This window comes from Pristiophorus japonicus, chromosome 9, assembly GCF_044704955.1.
Source record: "Pristiophorus japonicus isolate sPriJap1 chromosome 9, sPriJap1.hap1, whole genome shotgun sequence".
Taxonomy (NCBI): domain Eukaryota; kingdom Metazoa; phylum Chordata; class Chondrichthyes; family Pristiophoridae; genus Pristiophorus; species Pristiophorus japonicus.
Window position 1 is genome coordinate 143048255 of NC_091985.1, and position 18663 is coordinate 143066917.

The 18663-nt window shown below is 41.8% G+C and overlaps 1 protein-coding gene across 2 annotated transcripts in view; it reads left to right on the forward strand.

The window, feature by feature from the left end:
• ralgapa2 (Ral GTPase activating protein catalytic subunit alpha 2) overlaps positions 1-18663 on the forward strand; it is a 468335-nt gene that overhangs the window by 150490 nt on the left and 299182 nt on the right. For both annotated transcript variants that reach the window (XM_070889893.1, XM_070889894.1), the window contains 2 exons: positions 2224-2407; positions 4153-4951. In XM_070889893.1, coding sequence (XP_070745994.1) covers positions 2224-2407; positions 4153-4951 — 983 coding nt within the window. The remainder of the gene's footprint in view (positions 1-2223; positions 2408-4152; positions 4952-18663) is intronic.

Consider the following 18663-nt stretch of genomic DNA (forward strand, 5'->3'; position numbering starts at 1 on the left):
TAAAATGATCCCCTATGTCATTTCTGTGTGTTATGTATTATTGCTTTTATTTAGGCCTAGCAACCCTCTTTGCTGAAGGGGGCAATCAGCAGTTCATGTTTGTGTTTGAATGTGAACCACAATTGTGTAATTGCTGAGTGATGTCCTGTTGTGTTGTTCAGTGACATCATTTTTTTAAATTCTCATTCCAGTAACTGACTGCTTGTTCATGCACACTAATTCTTTGTCTCCATCGGTCTTCCTTCTTGACTTCAGCTACTTTGCATGCCTTTCACATATTTTTATTGGTGTCTCTATTTCTCTGATTCTTCTTCTCGGTCTTGCTCTTTGCATCTTTCTACAAGTCTGTCCTCATTGTGTGGGTAATTTTACATGTCCACATTGTAGCAGGGAGCCTCATCTACTTGCAGTGAAAATCGGAAATTTGGGCATGCACTAACCCTGATTTCCTGAGTATTTTGGTTGGTAAGTGATTCACAGCTAAATTTTTGATTTACGATGCTGGCGTGCAAGGCTCCCTGCTGGCAGCATGGACTTGTACAATTATCCCCATGTCATCTTCTGTATGTTCCCCAAGATCGATCCATTGATATCGCACTCGCACATGTGTATGTTTCTTACTTTATTCTTTTTTGAACTTTCACGGAGACCTGGAACTGGACTTGAATTTTTAACCCTCGCACACCTAAAGAATTATTTCCTATCTCCTTTGAAACAGGGAGTCAGTTTCTATGTCTCAGTCTCAGGCCATGGCCCCACATTCCCTCCCTCCACTGCATCCCAGCATAAGACCTGGTCTCCCATTCTCTGTCAGAATGGGAGAACACAAAAAACTCTTAGTAGAGTCAAGTGGGAGTCGGGAGCCCAGTGATGGGGGTGAGCAAATAGGAAGCTGGAGCTGAGAAAAGAGAATGGGAGAACGAGGAAGCTAGGATCAAGCAAGTTAGAGTTTGGTAGATGACAGCAAAGTGCAAACCTATGTTCCCACACCCATAAAGTGAAGGCCCAATACTTGTATTATTGCAAAAATTATAACAATGATGCTTTTTGAAAACTTATTTATTGTAGCACAACCTTCAGGTCCCCTGATACTTGTTATGAAATACTTCCTATTTAAAATGTATTACTGATATTCTTGCTTTCACAGTGGCGACAAGTCTGGGACCAGAAGGAGTTGGGAAGGTGAAGCTGAGAGTGGAGAATAGCACAGATTTAGCAATGCTTGGAATAACAGGAGGGACTGAAGTTTAGCAGGGCCTGGAGTGTGAATGGGCAGAGGATTAAACAAGGGGGTAATGAAGAACTCTCATCGTAGTTGCATATCAAAGACCTTCACTAAATCTACATGATATTTTTCATTTTCTACTGCAGTCATCTTTATGACTGTGACATGAGGTTGCTGATTTTAGTGCTAATTTAGCAACAATTTTGTATCCTCTTGCTGCTGGACTGCCTAAACTAATAAGTCGCCTACAGCTGAGAGAGAAGACTTTTATTCCATTAGCTTGATTGGATTCAGACCCAAGTCCCAGTGATGAAAGGACAGCACCAAGGCCCCAATGGGTATCAATGTTTATAATTTCAAACAAACTGGTTGTTAGAAAGTAATTTTTAGTAACTCATGACCAGCATGTTTTAAATTTTATTTTGTTTAAAATTGTTTTACTTTTTCCTATTTTTCTAACTTGGGTAAGAAGGTTCTAATATTTCGATTCCAAAGGAAAATCCATTAGAATTTTAAAATGCAAGTTTTGAACCTAATTTAATCCACAGATGTGAAACACTAGTATGGCCTGTCTTTTCCTAGTAATAAGTAGTAAATTAATGCTATTAGTGTAAGAAAAATGGCAGCATGTACATTTTATATAGCATTCTGTCAGCTGCCACTTTAAAAACCCATCTTATTTTTATTTAATTAAGGATGAACTTTACATTGTTCGCATGCTTGTAAATGCAGTACCAGAGACTCATAATTACGAGATCCAGTCTTAGCTATGATTAGTCACTGCACTTCAGCTTTGGTTTTAATTAGCTCCTGAAGGAGTAGAACAATTTGAGATTGACAGAAAAGAGAAATGGTGCTGCTTTTTCAGTGTGCTGTTTGCTAAATGAATTAATAATAAACAACAGTGTCATGGACCTCAAAGTTTGCTCAATGAATCAGATCATATGGTAACTGTGTGTGGGATTAATTGTACCCATCTGTTGTCTCATGTTTTACAGGTATTACACTCCTGTGTTTATGGCTCTCATCTCTTCACCCAACAAAGTCAATATCTGCTGACTCTTGCTGATGTCTCCTCTACAGAATATGATCCATTTTTGACATTGGGAAATGTCAAGAATTCTGAACCTGCTCATTCATATGTCTCTAAGGATTTTGGCAGCCTTCTTACTGTCACCGAAAGTAAGTCTTTCACGTTTACAATGTTTCTTCCTGAACTGCACTTTCAATAGAAATTACTTCTTAGTAGCAGCCCTTGAGAATTAAAAGAATCCTTTTATTTAAATTCACATAAACTCTCTTCCTCGGGGTGTCAATACATTAATGCATTAACAATAGTTTGGCACAGCCACAGACCTTGGTTTTTTTTAACTTCCAAGAAGTAGCCATAACTGTATAGCCTAGATTTTCCATTCAGCATTAACCTATTTAAAATAACTGGGTTAACACTGGTTTTAATGTAACGCTGTTCAGAAAATCTAGGCTCGAGTGTCTTTTTTTTAATGTTTTCGAGGATATTTAATTTTGTTTAAATGGCGCTACATTGGTTATACAATCAATGGTTATTGGTATATTGGATGTACCTGTATTTACAAATGTTTCAACTTAAATTCTTATTTTCAAAAATTCACTTGGATTATATATGTAATCTGACAGAATCAGGTTTCACAATTCAATGTAAACATATAAACTGACATTGTAACATATTCCTATATTAATTATTAAAATAGGTATCTTATTGCTACCTACATATTTTGGTTTTGGTGGAAAAGAGGCAGAGAAAGAGGCAGTATCATAACTGGTACTGGGCAAATTTTGAGTGGATCTTGGACAGTATAAGTTTACAATAAAATCATAGATCTTAGTCGACAATTTGTGTTTTTTCTGTACAGATTAAATATTGCAAACTCCATTGTTGCCCATAGACTTAATCACTTATTCACCTCATAATGACATCAGCTAAGTTAATTTGGCTAAGCAGAATTTTAGTTGCTAGCAGCTGCAGAGCAGCAGTTTAGTACAGGATTATTATTCACAGCTAGGAATGAGGAGAGAAAATAGGTTGTGTGAATCATAACTGCTAAACTTTCTTTAAAAAAATTATATGTAGCATGTTTTGTCTTATTTAACTGTAAAATTACTAATTATTTTGTACTCCAGAGCACAGCCTGAAGATCATTATTTTGTGCATTCCCCTGTTGTTTTTGGCTTATTCATCTCCTGTATACCTATGTCCGAAAATGTACCATGCAAAGATGGAAACAATGACATTAAGTTATTTTGCTAAATGGTGAAGAAATATTTATTTTAGCTACTGTACCTCGCAACTGCCACTTCTGTAGTGGGCTACTTCCACTGAAGGGGCATTCCCACCAGCAAGTTTCACAGTACCGTGTAAGCATACATACTGAAATGCTAAGTGAAAAATTTGGGGTGTACCTTCTGCCTGGACCCCTCTCTGATCAGACCATTCATTGGTGGTGGTGGTGGTGGTAGGAGGGGGAAAGCGGGGACACACATAGCAAAGCCAAGGAGGCCTGAAAGTGTAAGTACTACCTTTCTCTTTCAGAATCCCCATGGATCTTGATGAGTCTGGCTGCTGCTTCAAGGCAGCATCCAGAAGATCCTGAGGCTGATGGTCTGACCCGCAGCTACTGGTCTCTCAGATTTGCATGCACATTTCTAGACACAAGGCCCTGCCAGAAGACAGATTTACACTGTGGGTGTGATGGGACTGTTCAACTGACCTGGCCATACAAATGTAGATGTAGTCTGGTCAGGACAGATGCAGTGCATTTCAGGTGTGCTGCACCTGTCCTGTGTCCAGGCAAGGGAGAGGGGAAGAATATCAGGGCTAGTATCTTTTCAAATGGCATTGAATGGTATGTACAGTTGATATATATATTCTCTGTTAATATTCATTACAGGTAAGAAGAAAAGAAGTTTGGAGTTGATCCCTCTTACAGCACGCATGGTAATGGCACACTTGATTAATCATTTAGATCACTGTCCACTCAGTGGAGGTCCTGCCGTACTTCACAGCCTCATCAGTGAGAACCATGACAACCCCTATGTTGAATCATCAGACCTATCTGCTGAGGTCTTCAAAAGCCCAAATTTGCAACTTTTTGTACTTAATGACAGCACCCTAATTTCGTACCTTCAGATTCCTGCAGAAGCAGTTATGCAAGTAAGGACTTCCAGTAGTGAGCCAAACCTTCCTGCCTCAGATGTGAGGGTAATTGTGCGCGATATCTCTGGGAAGTATTCTTGGGATGGTCGGATTCTGTATGGCCCACTCAGCAATCAGATGACTTGTTCTAAAGACTGTAAAACATCTTCATCTTCAAATATTAGTTTCATTGTCGATTGTCAATCTGATGTACAGAAAACAGACTGCAGTTCTCTTCAAAAGGAACACGATGATCTTGATCAGTTGCTTGAAGATTTAGGTAACAGCAGTCCAGAATGCCTACCACATCCACAGCTGGGACTCAGTGAGCCAGCACCACTACCAGTTGGAATGAATCATGATCAAGAAAGAAATATCATAGATGCTATAACCAGACAGAGCAATCAGGAGGAAGAATCCATTCGTAGGTGGAGCAGGGATCACTGTGTGAGCGTGGCCAGTCAAAAGGAATCTATTCATCATGAACCTCAGGCGCAGTTTTATTACTGCAGACTGTTTCTTAATGACATGGGAATGAATTCTTGGGACCGAAGGTAAGCTATAAACCTATCTAGAAGTCAGCAAATTTAGTATGTCAGCAAGGGCAGTGCAAATATTTGGAGGCACTCAATGAAATATACTGATCAATTTTCCCACACCGAGTCTATTTTAGCATTCTGTGAAAATTGACCAAACTCTGTCAATACAAAAGCTAAAGGAGGCATTAAGATAAAAAAAAACTAGTGCCAGCCATGAATATATACTTCTATTGATTCAGTGTAACATTCAGATAGCTTGCAATTGGGCCTTTTATTCATCATGTGGCAGGCTTGTAACAGCTCTACGGGTTTTTGAGTTTTATCAATGAAGATGCTGAGAATCATCAGTTTGTGAATTGCAAATAGATAATAATGTTGGATAAGCAACTTTACTGAAGCAAAAAGTTAGTAAGGTTCAAAATGTAATTGTGTTATGCTTTAAATGTAGGAGAGGCAAATAATTAAATGGGGCGCATGTAACACAAGAGCATTTTAAATAGAATATGAAGGCAAAATAAAATTTTAAGGGGAGCAACAAAGTTTAAAGGGGAGTGCCCGAGAGAAGTAAAATTGGGAGGGGGAGCAGCTACTAAGTTGGTGTGGAAATGAGGATGTTTTGTAGAACCCTGGTGAGTTGATGGTCCAGAATTTGCGGTCGAAGACTTCCCACGTGCTTACTATAAAGATTTCTATGAAAGTACTTGGTGGTCCCGGAAGTTCGGAGCCTTCTGATCCTGGGCCTCTATGCGAAGGCCTGCGCAGAGGCCCATGTATTCCAGTGGCGTATGCGCTTCATACGCATCACTGAGATCATTTGGGCCGGCCCAACCAATCAAAATGGAGGTATTCCTATTCATACTTATGGTGAGTTCCGTTTCTACGGAGTTGCCATAAGTATGAATGGGAGTACCCCAAAAAACAAACACATTAAATAAATAAAAACACATTACATATTTTAAATTAATTAACATGCAAATTAATTAATTACCTGTACCTGTATTTTATACACAAATTTATTTTTTTGAATTTAAAACTTACCTTAATGGACAGGGTTTTTAAACATATAAATGAGTGATAACATTTTATTTTTGTATTTTTTAAAACTCTTAAACTGATAAAAGCTGGCCTTACACCTGCTTTTACCAGGCTTAAGAATTTGAAGGCCATTCGCTGGGCAGGAGTTCAGCAAATAGTCCAACTCACTGCCTGGGGAGACTCTTTTCCTTCTTGACAAATCGCAAGTACCAGGTTTAGGCTCATGCGCTTCGCATGTCTAAACCCGGAACTTGTGCAGCCCCTATGGGTGTGCATGCACCTCGTACGCGCCCGTAGGTTCCGCAAATTCAGGCCCAATAGTTTGAAGCTCAGACTGCAAATTCTTACGTTTCTCTCTTTAAAAGGTGGTTTTATTTTCTGCTTTAAAAGTGGACACAACTTTCTAAATTTTTTAAATCACCTATTTGATAAGATTTCTTAGTAGAATAAAGGCCATATGGAGTGTTTTCTTAGACAAAAGAAAGCCAGGTATAATAGATAGTAAAATAAGATGCAAAAAACGTCTGTTGATCAAAAAAACTGAAGGAAAGGGTTGTTATCTTAATGTGGAGTGTTTGGACAAGCACTAGACCTTGATAGCAAGTCATCAGGGACTGGACATGAGGATGGGTCAAGAAAAGGTGATAAGTACTGAAGAAAATCAAGAAAATAGGGATATAAAGTCTGTGGAGCTACTCCAGAAATTAAAATTACAAAAAAAGACCAAGCTTTGTCCCGTACTACAGAAGGGAAACCAGGTCGCAGTGTAGTGAGACAGCCAGAGGGGGCACAGGGAGATTGTAGTCATTGGGTGCTCTTAGTTGGATAACCATTTATGTGTCAGAACAGTACCTCTTGGATGTTGAGTTGGTTATCTGGAACTCGATCAGTTCGTACAGAGGAAAGGTTACAGGCCATATTGAATGGGACAGGAAGAAACTTAGTGATGGTAGTACTTCTAAGGCTGAAGAAGTGGAGAAATCATATAGGGGTGTTAAAAATTACTCCCACCCTTCAAAATACAAGTTAATTGAAGCCAAGTTTATGAAACCTAGCCTCATAATATAACCCTTTAAATAATTTAAGCTAATAAAAGGATTTGATAAGAGTAGATAGAGAAAGCTACTTCCTCTGGTGGGGGAATCCAGAACAAGGGCACACAATCTTAAAATTAGAGCTAGGCCATTCAGGGGTGAAATTAGGAAGCACATTTTCACAGCAAGGGTAGTGAAAATCTGGAATTCTCTCCCCAAAAGGCCGTGGATGCTGAGTTAATTGAAATTTTCAAGATTGAGATCAATGGATTTTTGGTAGATAAGGGTGTCATGGTATATGGATCAAAGGCATGTAAATAGGATTGAGGTACAGATTAGCCCGGCTCTAACTGAATAGCGGTACAGGCTCGAGAGGCTGAATAGCCTACTCCTGTTCCCATGTTCCTATGCTAGAGTAGAAAATTTGGATTATAAATGTGAACCTGGAATTTATGCTGGAAAAAGTTGCCAGGAAGGATATGCAGATGTATGAAATTAGGTACACAACACATGCTCAGACTGCCAATCCAAATTCAGGAGCAAGTCACAGCTCTGGGTAAAAATGTCAAGTCCAATCCCAGGCTTTAGGAAGAGGCTGAGGCCTTTAAAGAAAATAAGACACAAAATAATTCAATAGGTAAATATAATCATGTTGTTGTGAAATATTTACATTTTTGTGCTTGTACTTTTAAATCCTTACTTTGACATTAGAAATTTCTGTTACTGATTTTTTTTTAAATGGCAGTTTGAAAAACATTTTCCAAAAACATTTTAATCGATTTAAGAGAACTTGTTTGCTAGATTGTGCAATCACAGTGACAAGTTATAGAGGCATAGGCCAATATAATTGAGGTCCCAAAAGTGTGACAAACAGGAAGCCAAGTTGTGCAGGCAGGAAGTGTGTACATACTTGAGATTTTTAATATAAATAACTAGATAGTTTGATTAATTCATTCCATCCTTTTTGATCTCTATTCATTATTATTTAATGCCTCCCCATGTCTTTATATTGTTTCATCAGTCTATGACTCCTTCCTACTCCATTATTTATTAAATTTTGCCTTCTAACTCTTTATTCCATACTCCCCTTTTCCATCTCTACTGTTCATTTGTTTCATTCTTCCCTCTTTTTAAAAAAAAAAGTAGTTATTAATATTACAAATATTTTCGACATGATTTGCCCCTGACTTTTAGGAGCAACTGGTGTAGAACGGAGTATCTTAGAAATCAGAATTCTCATCATTTAGTTTGCTCCAGTTCTAGTCAGTTAGAACAGTTTCACTTTGGAACAGAATTTTTTTTTCAAAAGGGGGCGTGTCCGGCCACTTACGCCTGTTTTCAAAGTTTCGTCAGTGAAAACTTACTCCGAACTAACTTAGAATGGAGTAAGTGAAGATTTTTGTACGCTCGAAAAAACCTTGTCTACACTTTAGAAAATCAGACGTAGGAAATGGAGGGCGGTGGGGGGGGGGGGGGTTTAAAGGGAAGTTTACAAACATTAAACACTTCAGTTTTACAAATAAAGAGCCATCATCAATAATAAATGATAAATACATCAATAAATCAACCAATAAATCAATCACAAAAAATTAATAAATAAAACATTTTCTACTTACCGACTGCAACACCGGGAGCCCTTCAACAGCGTTCTGGGATGCCCCCCCCCCCCCAGTGTGTCTCTGTCAAGGGGGCGAAGGAGGGGATGGAGATCGGGGGGGGAAAGGAGATTGGGGGGGGGGGAAAGGAGAAGGGGGAGGGGGGAGAAAGGAGAACGGGGGGGGGGGGGAGGCTGAATGGGCTGGGCCCGAGACTTCGGGCAGGGCCCGTCCCCAGCACCAGATTTACAGGTAGGTGGCGTTGGGTCGGGTCGGGGGGTTGTGGGAGGGAGGTCGGTTCGGTTCGGGTCGGGGGGAGGGAGGGAGGTCAGGGAGGGAGAGGGGAGGGGAGGTCAGGTCGGGGGGAGGGAGGTCAGGTCGGATCCAGTCCGGGGGGGTGGAGTTGTGTCGGTGACGGGTCCGGTCCGGAGGCGGGGGAGGAAGCGGGAGTCAGTTCGTTGTTGGTGTTGGGTCCAGTCTGGGGTGGGAGAGAGAGGGAAGGGGGGGAGAGGAGAGGGGGGGGAGAGGAGCGGAGGAGGGGGGGAAGAGGAGAGGGGGGGGAAGAGGAGAGGGGGGGGAAGAGGAGAGGGGGGGGAAGAGGAGAGGGGGGGGAAGAGGAGAGGGGGGGGAAGAGGAGAGGGGGGGGAAGAGGAGAGGGGGGAAGAGGAGAGGGGGGGGAAGAGGAGAGGGGGGGGGGAAGAGGAGAGGGGGGGGAAGAGGAGAGGGGGGGGAAGAGGAGAGGAGGGGGGAGAGGAGAGGAGGGGGGGGAGAGGAGAGGGGCCGTGTGAGGAGCCTTATTCATGCAGCCCCAGTGAGGCCATTCAGCCAGGGCTAGGGGCTGCCTGCTCCGGCCCCTCCCACACAGTTTTGGGTGCCTGGAGCTACTGCACATGCGTGCCCACTGTAGCGTGCATGTGCAGAGGTCCCGGCACTGTTTTCAGCGCAGGGACCTGGCTCCGCCCCTTACAGCTCGTGCTGCGCTGCGCCGAGGGCCAGAAGACCCGCAGGGAGCTGGAGAATCTGGAGGGTTTTTTTAGGCGCACTTTGTGGCGCGAAAAACGGGTTTCCAGGTCGGGACTGCGCCGTTCTAGGCGCGGCTCGAAACTTGGGCCCATAATTACTTAACGAAACTAATATTATTAAATTCTAATATTTGATCATCGTCTTCAAGGGTGAAGACTAATGCAAAGTACTCAGTTAATATTTCCGCTATACTTTGAGTCCTTTGTAACCTATCCTTGAACACCCTTCAGTGGGCCCAATACAGTCTTTGATAGTTCTCTGGCTCTTCATTACCATCTTTTTTATTCATATTAAATCTTGTAACTTCCTCCCTTTGATTTATTTTTACTTTTTTTCATATCTCCGGTACTATATCCTCGTCCTTTTTTTTTAACCGTGAAGACTGATACAAAGCTGGTGTTTAGCAAGTCTCTAATTTCCTGATTTTTCAATTATAATATCACCTGCATCTGATTTTAAGAGAGCCACTTTACTCTACGCCACCCTCTTTCTCTTAAATACTTGTAAAATACTTCAGTAAAATACTTGATATTCCTCAAGTTTTTTCTTGTATTCTCTTTTTGCAGCTCTTTCTACTTGCGTTATATCCCTTTGCTGTTCTTTATATCACTCCTAATCCGTGGGATCTCTACTGCTCTTTGCATTCCTATAAGTCCTTTCTTTCAGTTTTATACTATCTCTCACTTCCCTTGTTGAGTAAGGTTGTTTAATTACACAATTAGAGCTCTTGCCCTTTTAGGGGTATGTAGAGGTTTTGTATTGTACCAAATAATTATTTAAACACCTGCCACTGTCCATCTAAAGTTTTATCAATTAATAGTTCTTCCCAGTCTACCGCAGTCAATTTCTGCCTCATCCCTCCAAAGTCTGCCATACCTGATTTTTAAAACCTTAGTTCGTTATTCAGCCTCTCCCTCCAACTTAATATCGAATACAATCATGTAACGGTTACTGTTAGCTAGGTTGTTCTCTTACCGTTAGATTGTTGACTAATTCAGGTACATTACTCATCACTAAATTTAATCTGGCGCTGTTCTCTTTTTGGTTCATAAACCTAGGTCGTAATTTTCTCCTTGAAGAAAAGGGTGGGTCTGGAGCCTGTGGGCAGTTACAGTGTTAAAATCAGCTTGGGCAGACCCTCGAAACGAGGATGACTTGCTTCCACGCCAAAAAAGGATGAATTCACCGGTGTTTCAATGAAGGACCTAATATTCCAGGTCCTGAAGGGTGGAAGATGCCTCTGAGTGTATTTTTTTTATATGTGGTGGTGGTTGCAAAAATGGGGTTGCTGACCTGATCTCGCCTCCAACTTCCGGTTTTACTGGGGGGGGGGGGGCGGGGCGGGGCGGTGAGGCCAACCTGCTCCCGGGGGGGGGGGGGGAAGGGAAGGGAAGGGAAGAGAGTGGGGCGGGGGGGGGGGAAGGGAAGAGAGGGAGGGGGGCGCGAAGTTAACTCAATTTTAATATTGTAATGAGGCTGGAAGCCCCTATTTTCCCCTCCATTTTGTGTTAAAGTTCATGTGCGCGGGTTTCACATAGTTCTTGAAACCCGGCAGTTAAACCGAGGCAGGGCCTACTGCATCCAGGAGGTAAGTGACTTTATACCTACCTCCTGGATCCAGGGTTCCCACCATATTCCCCACCATGTGATCGGAGACCACACCCCACCTCCCGCTCCGCCCATCCAACAATGATGATGAGGCTGGCCACGATCCTCTACCCCCCCCCTTCACACAGATCCCTGGCCGACCCCTTCCCCCGATCCCCAACCCCTGCCGATATTCTCACCCCTTCCCGATCCCTGACCTCTGCCGATTGCCGATGATCCTCCTCCCGTAATCCCTCCCCTTGCTTCTGAGGCCGACTCACCTATAGCCAGCCAGCCTCTCAAATCAAGCCTTGCCGTTAAAGTCAGCAGGTGCTGCGGGGATGTCGGAGTTCCCGCCCGTCTGAGGCCCCCCCCCCCAACCCAACTATTTGGGAAAATTCCGGCCCTATTGTTCCAGAAAACTGTCTCAAATACTCAAGAAATTTGCTGTCTTTGGGACATAAGCTGTTTTGCATCTTCCAGTCTAGGTGAAAGTTAAAGTCTCCCATTTTAACCACTCTGTTTTTGCTATAGGCTTCTCTGATCTCCATGTTTATGCATCCCACTACTTTATTACTATCAGGAGGTCTGTAGACATCACCGCTATCAGAAATTCTGGAGACCTTTGCTCCTTTTTTTCCACCCCTAAACTTCAAATCTTTTTCTTAACCAACTGTACTCTTGACTTACCATGAGCAATGCCCTGGTAGATTCATTGGTATGTAAAGTATTTCTAACATATATACAATATATCTTTTTCATATATTAAGATTTGGAAAAACTGCACCATTTGTTTAATGTATCAAGACACTTATTTTGCTTATTGCCAGTGAGCACCAACATTACTTTGCAGCGACCATGTTGGGAAGTGTGCTTGCACTGCGCTGTAGTTTGAAGAAGACATGGAGCAAAAGGAAGAACATTTGTGACTTTTTTTCTGTACTGAAGTCTGCAAAGAAAAGCACTGGCCTGCCATAACCAGAATGAATTTTGGAAATGCATCAGTTTAAAAAAAAATAGATATCAAGGCAGTCTTCTAGAAATCTGCCTCAAGTTATTCATCAACTTTTGAGGACCATGAGAGCTGTCAGGCAAATAATTAGGACCCCCTATTGAGATAGACATCACAGCTGGCTATGCTTTGAAAACAGTAACAAATTAAATAGTCTTTAGCTCTTACATCTGTGACTCTTCTCATCCTCTCTACCACTTTGATCATTTCAGGCTGAACCTATTTTCAACTTGAATCATAGAATTGTACAACACAGAAGGAAGTCATCCTGCTCATTGTGCCCATGATGACTCTGAATGAGCTGTCCACTTCGTCCCATTTCCCTACTCTTTCCCATAGCCTTTTCTTTTTTTTCTTTTTGAAATGTTTATCCATTTCCCTTTTAACAGCTACTATGGATTCTGCTTCCACCACTGTTTCTGCTAAAGCTTTACATGTCCTAGCAACCCGGTGTGTAAAATAAAGTTCTCCAGTTTCTCCCTCTTTTTTTTTGGTGCTGATTTTAAATTTGTGCCCTCTGGTTACTGTCTCACTGACCAGTGAAAATAGTTCTTCCCTATTTGCCATTGTAATAAAAACAGAAAATGCTGAAATACTCAGCAGGTCAGGCAACATCTGTGAAAAGAGAAACAGAGTTAACGTTTCAGGTCGATGACCTTTTGTCAGAACCGGTAACATGTCTATCAGATCTCCTTTTTTGTCTGAATAAAAAGAGTCCCACTTTCCTCATAAATGAAGTCTATCGTCTGGTTTCATCTTATGGTTTTTTTTCTGCACCATCCCCATGGCGTTGATATCCTATCTAAAGTCAGGCACCAAACACCAGACACCATATTTTGACAGCAAATTAACCAATGATTTGTATAGGGTTAGCCTTGCCTCTTGGCTTTTGTACTCTACATCCCTGTTTATAAAACCTAGGATCTCAGATGCACTTTTGTTTTGTTAATAGCTTCTTCATTCTTTAACATTTCTCTTAAATTTCACTTGACATTGGTTGCCTGAGTCCACATCCTCCTAAAGTTGTTTGTCGTCCATTTCACAGTTAACCATACTTAATTTTGTGTTGCCTGCATATTTTTATTTTTCTTTTTTCACATTTCACATTGTTCTCTGGTTTCTCTTCAGAAACCAACTTTTTGTCCATGTTACCGTGTTCCCTTTAATCAACAAGCCTGCTGTGCACATCCCCTGCAACCCATGTAATACTCACAGCTTGCCATTTTTGACCATGTTATTGGTGTGAAGCCTCCGAAATGCTGCTGTCTTGCAGCTGAAATTCTCACACCTAATGTTTGCCCATGTGGACTGCCTCATTTTCAGCTTTTCCTGAGTATTTGATGTGGCTCAGCCTTCCCAAGGGTTCATGAGAGTGGCTCTTAAGTAGAAGTTACTGACTACTACTATTGTGCTGTTACAATTTGAGCTTTTTCCCAACTCTTCTATATGTGCTATTGCTAATCGATAGTTTCTATAAGTAGCCATTATGATCTGAAATCTGTGTCTTTATTCTCCTCCATATGCAACTTAGCATGTCAAAGTTTAATCATCCCTGTCGTAATATATTGTTCACTGGAGAATATGTGGTATGCCCATAATGTTCTCCTGTTACCTGAGAAGGTTGAAAATAACATCGCCAGAACAATGCATTCCGGTCAGTTTTATTACAGGTCTGATGATATGGAGATGCAGGGTCACAGGAAGGCACCAAACAGTACAAAACTGTTGTCACATTCCTGTTAAAAGTGGTTATTTTTTACTCAAAATAAACAGAGAAAAATATATAAATTTACTGCCTTTCCATAGAGTTTGCTGAAAAAATGCACTAAGATTTATATTTATCTTATGATGCCATAACGGGGGAGAAAAGTATTGGAGCAAGGGCAATTTGGTTCTAAATGCATCAGTTGCATAAAATAGGAATTAAACTGGTTGACTGGTCTGATGGACCATTTTTATGAAGACAATAGAATATACTCAAACACATGCTGTCTTTTATTTCCTTAACTCTTCTTCCTGGAGAAGATGAATATCTTCAACACAAAAGCAAAATACTGCGGATGCTGGAATCTGAAATAAAAACAGAAAATGCTGGAAATCTCAGCGGGTCAGGCAGCATCTGTGAAGAGAAAAACAGAGCTAACATTTCAGGTCGATGACCCTTTGTCAGAACTGGCGAATGTTCGAAAAGAACATTCTTAATGAGCACTGAAAAGGGGAGGGGAAGAAAGAACAAAAGGGAAGGTCTGTGATAGGGTGGAAGATAGGAGAGATTAGAGAGACAAAAGGGATGATGGGCCAAATTGAAATGGTAATGGCAGAAGTTGGAAAAAGGTTAGTCCAGATTAGGTGTGAATGGAGGAATAATGACCAGCTGCCATTGGAGACAAAGAGAAAAAAAACATGAGATGGGGGGGGGGGGGAGAGGGGAGAGGAAGGGGGGAAGGGAGCCAAAGTTGGGCAGAGGTTATGTTCTGAAATTGATGAACTCGAAGTTGACTCCAAAAGGCTGTAAAGTGCCTAAACGAAAGATGAGGTGTTGTTCTTCGAGCTTGCGTGAGCTTCATTAGAACAGTGTAGGAGTTCGAGGATGGAAATATCAGAGTGGAGTGGAGAATTAAAGTGGCAGGCAACCAGAAGCTCAGGGTCACACTTACTGACTGAATGGAGGTGTTCCGCAAAGCACTCACCCAATCTGCGCTTGGTTTCCGTTATGTAGAGGAGACCACATCGTGAGCAGCGAATACAGTATACTAAATTGAAAGAAGTTCAAGTAAATCGTTGTTTCACCTGGAAGGAGCATTTGGGGCCTTGGATAGTGGGACAGGAGGAGATCTGGCCCATTCCGCAGTCACCTCCGGCACCCCCTCCCCTTTGCATGGCACTTTCCCATGCAAGCGCAGGAGATGCAACACCTGCCCTTTTACCTCCTCCCGTCCCACTATCCAAGGCCCTAAATGCTCCTTCCAGGTGAAACAACGATTTACTTGTACTTCTTTCAATTTAGCATACTGTATTCCCTGCTCACGGTGTGGTCCCTTCAGCATGCTGAGAGGGGAGTGGAGGGGAAGATGTGATTGGTGGTGGGATCATGCTGGAGGTGGGGCAAATGGCGCTATATATTATATATGAATATCTTTAATCCTGGAAAAGAACTAGAACAAAATCCAGACTTCCAAAATTAGACTTACCCATATCATTTTGCAAGTTCTGTCTCTGAAGATTATGGTAACCCCCCCATCAGTATCCTTGTACCTGTTGTCTGGCTTTGAACCACAGGGACCATTACAGCATGTCTGTTCATTCATGGCGTATTACCTGGAGCTGTTGATAAGCTGAAGTGCACAGCACTTTTCTAGGCATCGTGGGTGCATTTTGTGGGAGTTTCAATGGATAACATTCAAATGTTGCACAAGTCCCTTGATAGTGACAATTCTACCAAATACCGTTTTCAAATTGTTCATGCCAAACAAATTGCTGTGTAATCTTGTGGAATCAAACTCATTACAAAGTCACTTCTGTCAGTGGGAGCTGGGTTATGTAAAAACAATAGCTATAGTTTTAAATGGTGTTCTTGGCATCGTATTTTAAAAAAAACAAAATCCTTGCATGTGTTATAACATTAAAAGTCTATTCTAAATAGTATCTGTTTTCCTTAGTTTTCAGCATACTGCCAATTCATTTATGTCACGTGCCTGCCATGGTTCCCTCTTGACTAATCCGACTACAAATTACATTCCTTCTTGCTCTGTCCCTGTTGCACTACCTATTTCCAGTGAGGCTTCTCACTGCAGTAAACAAATTACTCATTTAAGCATATATGCAGTGCATTCCTTAGAGCCGTCCATAAACAGATCTTGATGCTTGCATATGTTTTGATGTTGTGCAGTTACAAATTAGGCAGAGTTTTTAAATGTAATGTTTTAAATTATGTGAGGGGAATCCTTGGAAATGAGTTGCGATGTGTCAAATGTTGAGCTCATCACCATGCTGGAATATGGTAGCACTGTGTTGAAAAATGACATGCAGTTCTGCAGGCTGGTGAGATATGCTTTACACTGGGGGAGATGGGAAATTGATTGGGATCTAATAGCCTACTTCGGCACCTACTTGTGGTCATCCAAGAGCAATATTAAAAGCCAGATTTCTATGCCTTTTAGAGAGAAGAGAGAAAATTGGAGAGTGGGGAGAATTAGAATTAATTTCCAAACTATTGAAATTTCAGAGCAATTTATTTGAAGATCCCAATTCTGTGCATAGGCCTGGCTGAAAGTGACGAAGCTGGAAAGAAATTAACATTTAAATGGTCACTCTCCCAAAATGTGTTTCATAACCATTCTTTTAATTGTTAGCAATTATCCAATACAATGATGTAATTTGTACAGAAATGTATCAGTATGTTAATTATATCAATATGATGAAAATGATGTGCACCTTTTCGGTTTGCTCTCCCTTCCCAAACAAAACATTTTTTCAAACACTCCTTTCAAATCTCACAAATACATTAAAATGTCCTGTCTGTGAATTATGGATAAATATCTGGCCCCAAGTTTAATCTTGATGAATGCAATAATGGCACAGTTACAAGGGTAAATACAAGCTAAAATCCTTTCAAGGACTCTATACGCACCTGTAATCCAATCCTTGACCATCTGTTGCTTTGTGTACAATATGTTCAGGTTCCTTTTTTTGCTTGCTTCTGTTAGTTAATGAAAAGTGGCCAGCACTATGTCAAGGTGGCTATACAGGAGAGAATGTGATGGATAATGAAGAACAGTGGCATACCCGCCAATTCTTTCTCCAAACAATTTATGCGACCATGGTTGAAGGGTGAATCCTCTATTGTAGACTGCAGCAATTTACGTAGCTTACTTAGAACCAAAATCCTACAAGTGTCTGTGTTTGTGCAGTTGTTTATATTTTTTTCAAACTATGTTCTTCATTTCTGCATCTAGATTGCATACTCTTTTTAATCACTGTTAGCAATATGCAAATGCCGGTATCTATCTGTACCCAGAAGTTGTAAATGCCAGTACTGGAATTGATCATTAGTTTTCTTCTGAATATACCAATAGTTGAGTTTATTGTGAGGATAGCAACAAATAGGAACATAAGAATTAGGAGCAGGAGTAGGCCATTTGGCCCCTCGAGCCTGCTCCGCCACTCAGTGAGATCATGGCTGATTATCTACCTCAACTCCACTTTCCTGCACTGTCCTCATATCCCCCAATTTCCTTAATATCCAAAAATCTATCGATCTCTGTCTTGAATATACTCCAAGTCTGAGCCTCCACAGCCTTCTGGGGTAGAGAATTCCAAAGATTCACCATACTCAAGAGTGAAGAAGTTTCTCCTTATCTCAGTCTTAAATGGCCGACTCCTTATTCTGAGATTGCTACCCCTATTTCTAGACTCCCCAGCCAGAGGAAACATCCTCCCTGCATCTACCCTGTAAGAATTTTGTATGTTTCAATGAAAACACCTTTCATTCTTCCAAACTCTGGAAAATATAGGCCTAGTCTACTCAATCTCTCCTCATAGGACAATCCCCCCATCCCAGGAATCAGTCTGGTGAACCTCCATTGCGCTCCCTCATTGGCAAATATATCCTTCCTTAGGTAAGGAGACCAAAACTGTACACAATACTCCGGGTGTGGTCTCACCAGGGCCCTACATAATTGCAATAAGATGTATTTACTCTTCTACTCAAATCCTCTTGTAATAAAGGCCAACATACATGCTTTCTTAATTGCTTGCTGTACCTGCATGTTAACTTTGTGATTTGTGTACAAGGACGCCCAGGTCCCTCTGAATACCAACATTTCCCAATCTCTCATTTAAAAAATCGATGTAACTATTTGTACTGCACTTTTTATGACAGACAGGTGTCTGCCAAGCCGTGCACCCCCCACCCATGCCTGCACTGCACTTTTTTTGATGACATGCGACAAGCCCCCGCCCCTGTCATGCTCCGCCCCTCCCGGCCTGAATCATTCCATGCACGTGGTGCCAGAAGCAGGACCTGAGGCTCCTACTCTCTTTCTTTCCTACCCGTTCCCCCCCCCCCCCCCACCTCAACCCCTACCCCGGCCGGCGTGGGGCAGGGGCAGAGAGCGGCGGTCCTAGGGGAGAGAGAGAGACACGGGTGGGGGGGAAGACTGATCACGTTCTTCCGACCCCCTATAAGGGACATCGTTGGAGTGGATGATATCCAGAAGTCACACCACTGTCACTATTCACTTCATACCCAATAAACCTGTTAACAATCCGTACACAATGCCTGCCCCATCTATGGTGGTGGGGGCGGGATGGATGCACTTGCACTGGGGTATGGCACTTTGGCTGGGGGAGACATGCACTTGGACTGGAGTAAGGCACTTTGGCTGGCCCTTGCTGTCATCTGGGGAGCTCTGCCCTCTGTCACTTCAGGAAATAAAAGTG